General features: G+C 40.1%; 1 protein-coding gene across 1 annotated transcript; it reads left to right on the top strand.

The window, feature by feature from the left end:
* The first annotated feature begins 605 nt into the window (after positions 1-605).
* Positions 606-2,351, top strand: LOC104454798 (F-box protein At5g65850-like). Its single transcript, XM_010069687.2, has 2 exons — positions 606-695; positions 1,158-2,351. Exons 1-2 carry the CDS (start codon positions 606-608, stop codon positions 2,349-2,351), a joined length of 1,284 nt encoding a protein of 427 aa, XP_010067989.2.
* The last annotated feature ends 11,857 nt before the right edge of the window (positions 2,352-14,208 follow it).

The following is a 14,208-nucleotide window of genomic DNA, read 5'->3' as shown; positions in this document are numbered from 1 at the left end:
TCTTATAATTGGCAAGTACTTCAGGATTTGATGTTTCAATCAATGACTCGCCCCATGAAAGAAACTCCAAACAAAATAAGGAAATTATTTTGCAGAAGTGCTGTTTAAGATCTCACTTTTCCACGATCAATCGAGAAAAACCGATGTTACTATAAATGATCACTACTCAAAATGTTTAATCATCGAATCAGTCTTTAGATTTCAAGATCACTATACCTATACGTATGTAAAAGAATTAAATTAAAAGAGAGAGAGGATGATATACCTTTTTTCCCACCCAATGAGAATCCCGCGCGACCTCTTTTATTTTTTTTTCTTGAGAGTGAATTGTGATGACGAGGCATCGTGGAAGTCCACCACTAATCGCTTTAATACACGTGGAGAACGCTCATTGGGCCGGGTCGTTGCCGAAAGTTCCTGCAACTGCATGCAATGCAATAGACCTGGTCCTGCTCCTCCTCCTCCTCCTCCTCCTACGCGGCCGCGGCTCCGACTTCCGATCGCGTCGCCTCCGTCTGAGCTCCCTGCATTTTTATCGATGCCTGACGGCGACCCTCCTCCCAATCTCTTTCTCTCTCCCTCTCTCTCTCTCTCTCTCTGTGAAAATGGCGGTGCAAGACGACGGCGGCGGCTGCGGCGGCGGCGAACCACCCTCGGGGGGCGCTCTGGACGCGGAATCGCTTCGCATTCCACTGGTACCGAACCATGTCGCGAGCTCCGTTTCATCAGCGCGATCGCCGTTGAGACTTGTCTCGCGTGCGCTGCCTGAGATCTCCTTCTCCATCGTTAACGGTGTACCGAGACGAAATGGGTCACCCGTCGGTGTCGTCGTTCGGACCTGTTCCATTCGCGTTGCTTGGTTTTTGAGACAGATTTCGCCGGCATTGTTGATGCCCCATTTCCTTCGAAATGCTTAGGGCGAATCGCATATCTCGCCTGTGTTTTTTTGCGCCTGAATGACATTTTCTTCGTGATCTTTTTTTATAAAAAAGGAGCTCCTCTTGTTGTTTCACCGGAACAGAGGACTGCCTCGGTTGTGTTTTCGGGTTTTCTTCTTCTTTGTCAGGGTTCGAAACTTACGGGTCCCATCAAGAAACATAGCATAGAATGCGGTGGAATGAAAAAGGGTCATCGATTGATGAGGTTTGCTTTCACAGGGTCCGACGGAGAAGCAGCCGAGAAGAACTCGCGAGGAGGAGGCTACTGGAGAGAACGCGGGGTTGACGGAGCTGCCCACCGAGATAATCTCCAACATACTCAGCCTGCTGCCGGTGAAGACGCTCCTGCGGATCAGGTCCGTTTCAAAGGGCTGGCGCTCCATCATCGACCACCGGTCGTTCGCTGATTTAGTCTTGGCTCAGTCCCTCGGTTGCTCCGACGTCACCTCCCTCATATCCATCGTCGGCAACATCGAGCCGACTCACTTCGGCTGCAGGTTCTTCAGCTTGGACCATCAGACTGGGTTCGCGGTTCCCTTGGGCCAACTGGACCAGACCATCAACTCGACCAGGCTGGACTGGCAAAGCGTCAACGGGTTGATTTGCTTCGACGTCGGGGACCTTACGTACCTGTGCAACATCAGCACCAGAGAGGTCAGGGCCCTTCCGCCCGCCGGTCCCGATCTCCCCGTCCATTTGCACCGCGTTATGCACAGCTTCAGCGCCTTGGGCTTCGATCCCGTCACGAGACGGTACAAAGTCATGAAGACGTGGGTTTCGAACGCCCTCAACCGCATGGCCGGAGTTATCACGGCGAACAAGATTCTGACGTTGGGAACAAATTCGTGGAGGAAAATCGATAGCGGCCCTATCGATTTTCCCTGCGGAGGCAGCGTTTGCATTAATGGAAGCATTCATTTCCTCACGCTTGACTTGATGAGCAACAAAGTAATAGTGGCGTTCGATGTCGAGACCGAGAAGTTTAGGACTTTAGCATTGCCCGATGGTGCCCTGAATCAGTTGCATAAGACGAAGTTAATAGAATTTGGAGGCTGTCTGACGGTGTTGGACTATGAGCATCTTGAGGAAGAAAACACCATATCAATGTATGTACTAGAGGATTACAAAAATCGAGTTTGGATGGAACGTCCAATCGTGCTGCCCCGTAGTTGGAAAGAGGATCTAAGTCGTTCTGAGCGGTTTCTCGTTGGTAGTGTCCGTGCCGAAGAAATCTTGCTTGCTCCAAGGGTTACGGCTGGTGAAGTGTACTTCCTGTCTTATGATGTAGAGAAGAAGACTCTGAAGAAGGTTCAAGTCCATGGTCTACCGCTGTCTCTATTGAGGAGTCCTGTGATCATCGCCTGCGCACCCATCGAATATGTGCATAGCATTTTGGCTTTGAGTGAGGTTTAGGCCTTCTTTATATAGAAGGAGTGCAAGCAAATAGCATCGGTGCACATATTTGATCATTTGATGTGCTTTCAAGTTATGGTCTTCTGAAGAATTCCTTTTTCCATGTTTATAGGCACCGCCGATTGTTCATATCGTGCTCGATTGGCTTCGCATGTTAGGATTTCTACGATTTTCATTCTTAAGTAGGCTCCTCAAATATTTTGGCTCATTTTTGTTACGGTCAACTAGAGTGATCGATGGAGATTTTCAGGGGTAGGTGCTGAAACAGCTCTTCCAGAGGAAAGAAAGTGAAATTGTTTTGTTCGAATGGGTCAGAAGAAGCCTTATCTCTCTAATTTGAACGCAACTATTTGTCAAACCTCTCTCTTGGCGAATTTACAAGTTCTTTCCTATTTAGTCTCGAACTGAAAATAGATCATCAATCTACACAATGCGACCTAATTATTAAGCATTGAACTTCCTTGTGCTTCTGTTATTCCTTGCTCTCAGGGAAGATGACTGCAATTTTCCACTTATTGTTGTTGTTGCCATTACCCGTTCAGCTATTACGTTCATGAAGGGTGTTTGCACCCGTTGGTGTGCATGGTAACGATTATTGGCCGAGGAACGGTTTCTTTTCAGAAATAGTTTTTTTCTATTTCTACTATGAGGAACAATTTCTGAGTAAAATAAGATGTTTGGTAACTACACAAAATTTATATTATTGAAATAGAAAAATAATAGAAATTTCTTTAGTGGGAAGGTACTTAAAGCCAAATTGTCGTACATTAATTTTTAATATGATATGATATTTTGTAAATATGTACCACTTTGTATTGTAGCCCCGTATATTAGAAATTTCTTTAGTGGGAAGGTACGGCGGTTCATCACATTCCAAGCCAAATTACATTTGTCCTGAAGGATCCTGCAAATGGCTTGCCCTTTTTGTTCCGCATTTCTCTGATGAGAACTACATATTTCCACATCCATCTCTGCATCATCTTCAAAGGGTTGATCTTTTGTTCATGAAAGTTTCCTTGCGTTACGGCGTTTTGGAAGATTCCCACTTCTTGATTCGAGAAACTCATCCGATTCCAGCTTATGCTCAATTGGCAACACTGTCTTCTCAATTTTCAATGGTTTAATATAATTGAGAATAATAATGCAGAAGAAAGGAACAAAAAATTTATGTACATATTTAAAAAATACACCATCGCTTTGTTAGATGACTATTCTAATATAATATCTCCATCAAGACATGCACCATCAATCAATGGAGATATCCATATAATCTTAAAAGATATAGATAATCAATGGAATTTTCAAAATATCTTTATCCTAAGAAATCCCTACTTACCTCTATCATCCTCTCTCAACTTTGAGCTTGAGTATGAATTTGCCTTCCATTAAGTGTAGTACCCTGTGAGTGAGTGTTCTTCCCTCTGTTTAAAAGCTAGGTGAGGCTCCCTCCTGTCGCTGGTTCGGTGATTCACTTGCTTGCTAGCAGGGCCTTGGCGAAGATGGCGGATAATAGCGAGAAGAAGCTGAGAAACTCATTTTATGACTCACTTTTCGGGGACCGGGTTACAAATGGATCGCTTAAAATTTTACAAATGGGTGGAAACATGTTCAAGATACTTGAGCATCACTTTATATGGGTCTATATGGGTTTGCACATTACCCATATTCAATCAATTTAGTTTACCAGCCCAATCCATATAGCTGCCCTCATTTTGCTCGCTCGACTCGCTTAGGGAAAAAAGAAAAAAAGAAAAAACAAAACATTGCTCCACGAAAGCGTGTAGCCAACACTCGTGCCTCGGGGATCCGCAACTCTTGGGCAAGCTGCATTGGAGTGAGCCGGGATGCGTCGTCATGAGCACTGCAAGTCCTTCGCAACATCGGCTTCTGGCTGCTCAGCCTGACGAGTTGGCCGCCCTGATAAAGAGGAGTATCCTGGAGGATGATACTCAAATAGGTCCGCTACATTGAATGTCGGGGAGATGTTGAGGTCACTAGGAAGATCAACAACATAGGCATTATCATTGATTTTCTTCACAATCCGACAGGGACCAACTTTCTTATGCTTCAGCTTGTTATATGTACCAACAGAAACCGTTCCTTGCGGAGGTAGACCATTACTTCATCACCCTCAGCAAAGACCTTGAGGCGACGATGTTTATCTCGCAGCAACTTTGTAAACCGTAGTGGAAGCTTCTAGCTGTTGCTTCACACCCTCTTGTATCTCTTGTAATTTTGTTGCTAAGTTTTCAGCCGCAACACTATATCCTGGGACTTTGGGCAAAGGCACGAGATCCGATGTATGTTGTGGCGTTCGCCCGTAGATAACCTCAAACGGAGACTTGCCCGTGGAACGTTGACGGTGTTGTTAAAAGCAAACTCAGCGGGGGCAAGATACCGGTCCCATTGCTTTGGCATGTCACTACAAAGACACCGAATAATATCCGCCATAGTACGATTGACAACTTTAGTTTGCCCATCGGTTTGAGGATGAAAGGAATGCTATACTTTACAAATCTGTCCCAAATAAACGCCGGAGGTCCTCCAAAAATGACTAAGGAATTTGGTATCACAATCAGAGGTGATAGTTTTTGGAACACCATGCAAACGAACTACTTCTCGAAAAAATAAACTCGCTACATGAGAAGCATCAGAAGTCTTCTTGCAAGGGATAAAGTGTGCCATCTTTGTAAACATGTCCACTACCACAAAAATAGAATCCATACCTCGTTGGGTTCGGGAAGCCCCAACACGAAATCCATTGAAATGTCTATCCAAGGTCCGAAGGAATAGGTAGAGGGGTGTAAAGTCCAGTGTTCTGAGAATGGCCTTTCGCAGTCTGACAAATGTAGCACTTTCTCACAAATCGTCCAACGTCCCGTTTCAATTGAGGCCAATAATACCGCTCCTCAACTAAGGCAACAGTTTTATCTCGCCCACAATGTCCTCCAAGGGAGCCACCATGCAGCTCTCGAATAAGTTGTTCCCGCAAAGAGCTTCGAGGAATGCACAACCTGTTGCCAAAGAATAAAATTTGTCTGAACGATCATGTCACCGTGAGAACTTGTCTCAAAACATTTTTCCCAAATTTCCTGAAAATCTTCATCATCAGCATAAAGAGCACAAAGGTGGTCAAAGCCCACAACATCGGTGCGCATGGTGACAAGTGTTGCAGCACGACGGCTAAGTGCATCAACAACTTTGTTCAAGTGGCCCGCCTTGTTGCTGCGAACCGGCACAGCGAAGTAGGGCGGTCGAGGGAGGAGAGGATGGAGGGAGAGTGTTGTGCAGGGTAGTGGAGGTTGACGCCCGTCAGTGAGGCAGATTTATGGAAGAAGCAGGTGACGGTGGCGGCGGAGGCGTGGTATGCAAAGGCGAAGGAGGAGGAGGAGGAGGCAAAGGAGGAGGTAGCGGAGGACGGTGGTGTGTGAAGCTGCCGGAGGAGGAGAGGGAGCGGACCACCGGCCTGGTCAACTCGGGCTCGGTCCTTCTGGTGGTTGCCGCCATTTTTCTGTTGCAGTAGAGAGTGAAAGTGGATTTCTTTCTCGAGAGACAATGGCTTATGTTTTGAATGGGGAAGAAGAAGTAGTTTTTTTTTTTTTTTTTTAAAGAAATTGATTTCATTTTTCAATAAATTAGGTTTTTAATTTTTAATTTCTTTTTCATTTTTCATTTTTTAATTTTACTTTTCATATTATTTTATTTGAAAAGTATGAGTCATCCATACGTTGAAACATACTTGAGTAGCAGTAATATCTAATCTCCATTATATAACTCATTTAAAAAGAAAAAGAGTTGCTTATATGAGATTAAGCTCATTGAATCTGAGTCACAAAATGGATATAGAACCCATTTTGCAACCCTAAGTCTTTATAAGTATTTCAATTTATAATTTTTTTTATTTTTTTTTTATTTTACTTACTAATTTTTCATTATTTAATTTTTTTCATTCGACATGAATTTTTTTATCTAAGTAACATATACATGGGAAGTGTTTTGGATACGTAAGATTATAAATTGTTTTGGACCTCAATCCACCCATTTCATATGCTTCTTTGATATACAAGAATTACATTAATTAGAGGAAATCAAGCAATCTCGTATAAAATGTGTGATTATATTGATTTTATGGTAGTGGCTGCACACATTGCTCTCAATACCAAATATGAAGTTTTCAAAATCATGTTAATGTTACCGCTTAAGTCATCATACTTTTGTCTTGTAATTCTTTATGAATTGCTTTCTGGGGGACAATATTCAAGGAATGATAGTGATTTGAAAGCCATCCAAGGACCTTTTCCAGTTAAGGCAAGTGCGTAAAAGCACCAGTGTCTTCCAAGTCAAAACACAAGTCTACTATAACCATATGTCAATCTTCAGGCAGCAGAGAATGTTCATCCGGTAGGATTGTCGATAGTGGCGAAGACAATTAAAGAGAAACTGCCCCGTAATCAATTTTCTCGAAGAAGAGATCTGTTGGTGGATTGTAAATGTCATAATAAGCATAAATAACTGATCTGAGTATTCAAATTTAGCAAAATTTAAATAAAATAGAAATGCATACTTAGGGTAATGAACTTGAGTCATCACTTTGAGATTCTAACAAAATTGGGCAAATCATTATATGTTGGTTCATCTCCTAATCGACTAAAATATAAGTTATAATTGATGTCGATTGCCAAAATTGATCTCTTACTCTCCTACATTCAATTAGCCCTTATAAAACATCTATTGTGAGAGATGTACCATAAAATCCAGTTCAACAGTTATTAAATCATGTTCAACAGGTTAGCTTTGAGCAATACAATATTGAAAGGGAGCGATAGGAAGTGTTGGTAGTCTGTAAGGATAATCGTCAACTGTTATAAATGACAGTTGTTCATGCATACTTCAAGTTGTACTTGAAAAAGATATGATCTTAGAGATGAATAACTTACTAAATGAAAAATAGTCATAAGTGAGTGACAAAATCTCTTTGTTTTCTTGGACGGTAACTTGGAACAATATTCTTACTTGTAAGGATCTCAGGATACGGAATTTCATTCTTACGATTGGTGTCGCATGTTCCTTCGTTGACTTTGCTCTTAAGCTTTCAAATCAAGTCCTTAGCTTGTCTAAGGTGGCATGGGTTGTTGCAAGTCATGCCATTGAGCTTTTTAGTTGTGTGAATGCTTATGGAGGAGGTGGAGCTTTTTAGATTACCCCAACTAATTGACCCATTATATGCGGAGAAAACTTTAACTGCTAAGTTGGACTCAAATCACTTCAATGGCAGTAAAAGAATGCAATGAGTGACTCTAGAAGACGGAAAATGAGATGCTACAGTTACGCCACATCTTCAGCAAATCCATTATCAATACAACAAAAGAAATGTTGATAAAGGTACCAACTTCCAAATACAAAACGACATCCACAATGTGCTCCAAAATTCTAGGACCAGCTATTTCTACATATTTTGTCACATGTCCGTTTGAAACATACAATCAACAAGAGTGGACTCACATAACCAAAATCTTCTGGAAATATTGGTTGTTGTTACAACAACTTAAATATCACCAAGACAGTCAAGCTATAAGGGCCAAGGACTAGGCCAGGTATGTAGGTTATGCTCCAAATGCATTGCCATTGTATAGTTTAGTTTTTATTTTCTTTAAAAAAAAATTGTGTTCTAATGCCTTTGGGAGATAGTTGACTTAACAGTCCTCTCAAAGTTTCTTGACCTTTCAATGGAGCCTCTTTCACTTCTCTAGTTATGCTATTAAGTTTACTACTCGGTGTAGCGTTTTTTTCTATGTCTTAGTCACTATGAAGTAGAAATCCAAGCTAGTGAGACCTATGGCTCTTAGTTTTATGCCTTAGTTGGCATTTTCTTTCTTTTCATAACCATGTTATTAAACCCATGAAATCCAATTTAATCGTTTTAGTTTAACTCCATACCTCTAAAATCTGATTAAAATGATGATTGCATCCTGATTTTCGTCCATTCAATGTCTCCACAAAAGAAAAAAAGATGCACAGTGAAATTCCTTTTGCATTTGCCTAATTGGTTTATCCATGAACAAGCGGCACTTGGTTAGGGCTATGGCTCTTGGCTTTCTTATGTAATTCAGATAATAAGTTTCTTGTCGCACATAACGACATCCCTGCCCTCAAATTCTGATCAGTCAGTGAACATAAGGGAAATGGCAGTTCTTTCGGCTTTGACGCTGATTGTGGCTGTGGAGAGGGTCCGCTCCGATGCGTGTCGTCGGGTCCTCGTGTTCAATGTCCTTTCCTCCTGTTCAGCAATTTTGTACTTTCCAAAATTCTGTATTCATTTTTTTGGATTGGTTCTTCCAATTTTGATCAGCTTATGTTGGACTCTGGATGAGGACAGGTTCCAAGGAAGGATGAGTTTCGTGTTTGCGTGTACTGCAAAAAATTTCGCTCTAAAATAAATTTTAAGAATGGGTCACAACAATAAGATAGCTCCAAAATAATGCAACTGCCATGGCAATCCATAGGACATAAATTGGTAAAAGTTGAAAATTCGACAATTGGACTCGCCTTTAAACTTTAACTCAATATGTAATGTTGTTATTAAATTTTTAATTTAATTAATATGATTTATGAATTATTGTTAAATGTTCACTTAAATCACATTGCATGTTAGACCAAAATTCAATAATCATATTTTAAAAAAATTAAATTTCAGGACGACACCACACAGGACAAAAATTTATGAATTGTATCGAAAAAAAGTAAGAGTTTGAAAATGGAACTACATACCGGACCAAACTGTAGGGACCTTGCGTGTCATTTTTTGGAGCAAACTGAGTACGGAAGTCATCACGTTGGGTCGCCATCATTCAAGAAGGGGGAGAAAAAAAATGGAGAAGGGGAACTTTTAAAAATCGTGTCCAATAGTGTGCATGCCTCGATCGTGTTGTTACCTTTGATGACTCACTTCGGTTCCGTCTTGGCCACTCGATCTCTCTCTTTGGGCCCATCGAGAATCTCTAGTTGTAGAAGGCAATAAACAAATAAAAACGAAAATGACAAAATAGCCCATTTAAGCTATGGATTATCCTTCTAGAAGCTCTCTGTCTTCCTTGGTTGTTTTCTTTTTGTAATTTCACTTTGGTTTCGAAGGGGCAGGTCCAGCGTAATTTGCATGCGCATGCCCTAGCCCTAGCCCGACACAATATAAAAAATATACATTATATATATATTTATAAAAATCGAATTAATAATTATTAATAATTTACATGACTAAATACCCAAAATAATTACGGAATACGTCAAAATGTTAATTGGCCCACTTCGTTTTCATAATGGGAGCGTCCACGCCTAAGCACTACCGCACCACGAAGTGAGATCCCTTTTTTCATCCTTTTTATGATGATCATAATAAAGATCATCAATAGTCACGTCCTGTCCCAGAGGCAACACTCGATGAGGCCGTCCTTGCCCAAGCAAGGATGGGCCTTGCCCAAGCCAGATCCAACGAGACCAGTTTGTCAGCCATAGCCAGTGGCCATTGCCTATCGGCCAACCACCGTCCAAAGGAAGAAGAAAAAATGAGAGAGAAAAAAAGAAAATAATAAAAGAAATCGAAAAATTATTACAATATTATTTAAAATTATACAGCTCAGCATCGGCGGTGCCACATCAGCACTTGACGTCCATGCAAGCAAAATCCTATCAAAATTAGCTAAAATGACTGAATTAATGCCAAATCAAAATGTTTATGACTAAATTGACACTAATTTAAAATGTTTATCATTGTATTTACACTATTAAAATGTTTATGATTGAATCAACACCCTGTCAGAAGGTTTAGGACTAAATTGACACAATTAAAAGGTTTAAGACTAAATTGGCACCAATATATAGATTTTAGACTTTTTTTATGCTTTTCCCTTGTCCGCATGGTTTTACCAATTGGTTTGACATTCAATGTTGGGCTTTGTATATGCTTTTGAGATATTTTTGCCCGGTTTTCTCGGTTGCGTGGACTCGAGTGCATCACTTTGTAGGTCTTTTGTGGCAAATTAAATTCCTCTAGGAGTAGCTAAAATTTCCTACTCACTTTTCTAAATTTCTGACAATGCTGTTCCGGAAGTAAATCCTTGAGATTTTAACTGTGACATAAAGTTTTTTGGCTATGTCTAAATTATGAGAAAAGGAAAGAGACATGGTTTGTCCAGTTTGAAGAAAATACAAAAAGCTCAACTCTCTGGTTAGCAATTTAAATAGGTAATGCTGTCTTTGGTTTGTTTGGGGCTATGTTTGGGTTTGGCTTTAATTTAAGTTGTGGTATCTTTTAGCAAATGGCCAGTATTAATTTCTACGTCAAAAGCTGGCAAGGCCTAATTGCAGAAAGCAAAAACCTTTACGTTGTAGGTGATTACAAACAGTTCTCACGAGTCAAAAAGCCTCGGTGTAACTTTTGCTTTATGTTAATTGTGTGGTCAAGATGCGAGAGTTCAAATCTGCAACTTTTTTTCCCGGATTGAAGGCATGTGCGTCTGTCTATTTTTGTTTTGCTCCTGCCTTGTGATACCATGCAAAAGTAGGGATTAGGTTGTTTAACTAGTTTATCTTTCTTCAGTATTAGGCAAGTCATTTCTAGCCAATGCCACATGGCCTATGTTCATTTATGAGAGGCTTTGAAAACTTACTGACTCATACGGCAAGTGGGTTGTCCCACAATTGTCCTTTTAGGAATGCTAGTTCACGTTTTACTAACTGAAAAAGTGCAAAGGTTAATCATCTTTCAAAAAGTGTGTTATGAGACAGAACAAACATTAATATGGAAAATAAGTGTAGATTGAGACTTGCTTATCCATGTATACTTGGAACCCGAAACACGAAAACAAGCACATAAACCATACTCCGTGAATTTCAAGCTAGTGATCAATGCTCATTGTCTTTTTTTTTTTGTGATATGTTAATTTACTCAACTACTGGATGAAATTCAGTCACTAGTTTTCAAATGCAAAAGAGGAAGTTCAATGAGTTGGTTGAAGACTAGGGTGTTAAGATTTTGGTTAAAACCAAAGGGTCTGTTGCATGTTGTTGGAACCAAGATGGACTTTGTAGATGACAAACTCAGGTAACTGCTGTGCAATACATCGTTTCCCCTGTCGTGTACAAGTCCATAGTCCATATATGAATTGATCATCCAAACTTTAAGAGGCTTGCCATAATTTACAAATTATATTCCAGTCTAGATTTGACATTATATGGTGTAAAGGAAATTAGTTTAGCAGCAACTTAATTTGCACATCATGTCCGTCGAAGTTGTTTTTAGGTGCTAGTCCTAGTACTATTATACACATTTCATGGAAGAAACATTGAATAAGTTTCGGTCCATATGTGTTCGGGTACTTGTGTAAAAGGTCTAACCGTATGTGACTGTTGATACGATAGTTCAGTTTTTCAAGAGAGAATTTTGGCTACATCTTCCGTTTGTGATGACCGCTTTGGATTATATGCTCCTGCATTTCGCTTCCCAACGTTGACTAGCTTCTCCACAGGTCTGAATTCCTATCTTCATCAATCCAAGTACTTGGTGAGAGTCCTTCATGACGACAACTAGTTCAGACCAAAGCATATCCCAGGACATGGTGAACACCTTTTGTCGCTGTCAACGGAAAATTGGTCAGCTAATCACTGTTTTGTCTTAATTACGAGGCGTGTGATCCGAAATGCGACAAAAATTTCCTTGAAACTGTCACGCCCTTCAACATGAGTAGATAAAGACAAATGGAAAAAGAAAATTAGATCAAATTCCGTGAGGTGTTTCTAATGGTCCCCCCATCGCGCCAAGGCTGTCATTCATTCTCCCACCCATTGGAATTTCCACCGCTGACGTGAAAATCGAAATCTCACACAGCAATCAGGAAATTACACGTGGCGTCACTGACAATGAAAGACTTTGTTGACTCTGACCTCTATTTGGAAAGGGGTAATTCTTACATTTGCAATCCCTTGAAAAAACCTTTCCTCTTCAGTGTGCAACTGTGGGAAAAGCATCCGTTCACATTACTAAAGTATTTGAATATTACATTGCGTTGTCACATCATTTTATGCTTACGAAAATATCATTTGTTTACCCAAATATTTCTGCCCAGGGCTTGAATTTCCCATTCCTATCCAACCAAACCTGAGCATGAGTGAATTGCTGTTGTTTAGTTTTTGAGCAGTTATGATGCTAAGTTATTGGGTCTAGGACATTCCCTGTGTCAGCTCCTCTCCAAGCTTGCTCACATCGCCATGACAGCATGCTGGAGTAGGGATCATTCTCACGACATAATGGGTTCAATGAGATTGAAGTCTTCCTTGGTCTAGCTCCATCTGGAATGTGCCATTCTTGAAAGGATGGTGTACAAAAACAAGAACCAGCATAGGCATTTCTCCTATTTCTAGTATCTTTTGAAGGTTCTTTTTTTCCTCCCACCATTTGACTTGTTTCATGACCTGTTCTCAAACTCATTTTAATTAGTCAAAGAAGGAAATGGAATATGAAAAATGTCTTATTTGAAGGAATGAAAGAGAAAGATTAAAGTTAAGATGGATAGACGACGAAGGATTCATGGATCTGAAGTGCTTATTGGTGGTTCTATTTGTGCAACCTAAAAGGTTTAAACCAATGCACTCACAATCTCTCTTGTGACAAGCCAAAGATCAACTATTGTGCAATTTTTGAATAGTAAGAGTTTGCTTGTTTAAGGTAAGAAGGGACTTGAGGCTTTTGTAGTCAGCTAAGCTGGAGGAATTATTAAGTTCTTGCTTTCAAGTGATACCTAGAAAGAAGCCCAAGCAGAAAGTTCATATTTTAGAAAGGCGCACTAGGCTTTCTCATAACATTGTGGGCATAGGAGTTTTTCGCTTTTAATTTTGATCTACCATTAGCTCTTAGTTCGCATCCGAAGAGGTGATCAAGGATAACTAGTTTAGATTACTGTCAAGTTTCCCATGTTTCTTGCATATGATCTTCTAGCAATTTTCAGCGGCTTGCTACATGCATTGCTTCTGATACTTCTAATGTCTCCACAATTCTGTACTTTAGTCTAAAGGGGAGGAAGTGTGATGTTGGGAAGCCTAATTTCATCGACCAACTTCATGGCGTAGCATAACTACCATTGCAGGTAGTATCTGATCATTCTCCATTTTGACCCCCTTCTTTCTTTTTGACTGGACTCGACAAGATTCTCCACCTGTTTGCGATCAATTAAGCTCAATGCTAATATCAAAACAAATTTTGAGCCAACCTGAAATTAAGCTAAATATTGGACTCTCCTTCAACCTCCAAAGAAAATGTTACTTGTTCCCATCTGCTTACTTTCGTCTCTATATAATTGGATATCTTCAATGTGCTACGTTTAGTTGAACCAATGTTGAAGGCAGCTTGGTATCCTTCTTTTGTTGTCAAGATACAACAATTTCTCTTGCATCTTAAAATTGGCATAGGCAAAAAAGAATATTCATTTTATGGATAGATGTATAATTTTTTCTTTTTAAGTTTTCAGTAGCTGCCAAGTCATTTTCAATCACTCTAGATGGACATTCATTAAATTTATGTCCTTGCTTATGCTTCTAAGTTATCAAAATTGATATTTGTAATCTTGACTTTAAAATAGTGAGATATCCATCTTACTCGCTCGATCATTTTTCAAGGGATTTTCTATGAAAATCTCACCATTGTTAGCATGTACCAGAGTACTGGTTCAGCATGTATGTATTACTTCCTTATTTTACTGTTGAGGTAGTTCAGTCTGGTTTGTTATTTTGGCCTTTGAGAACGTTATGGTAACTTACATAGGTTACCCATTCATGTGCTGATGTGGCGATGACATTGCTAGATATGTCT

The sequence above is a fragment of the Eucalyptus grandis genome, chromosome 7 (assembly GCF_016545825.1).
Source record: "Eucalyptus grandis isolate ANBG69807.140 chromosome 7, ASM1654582v1, whole genome shotgun sequence".
NCBI lineage: Eukaryota > Viridiplantae > Streptophyta > Magnoliopsida > Myrtales > Myrtaceae > Eucalyptus > Eucalyptus grandis.
Note: the sequence above shows the minus strand (reverse complement) of the source record. Positions and strands in the feature narration are given on the sequence as shown.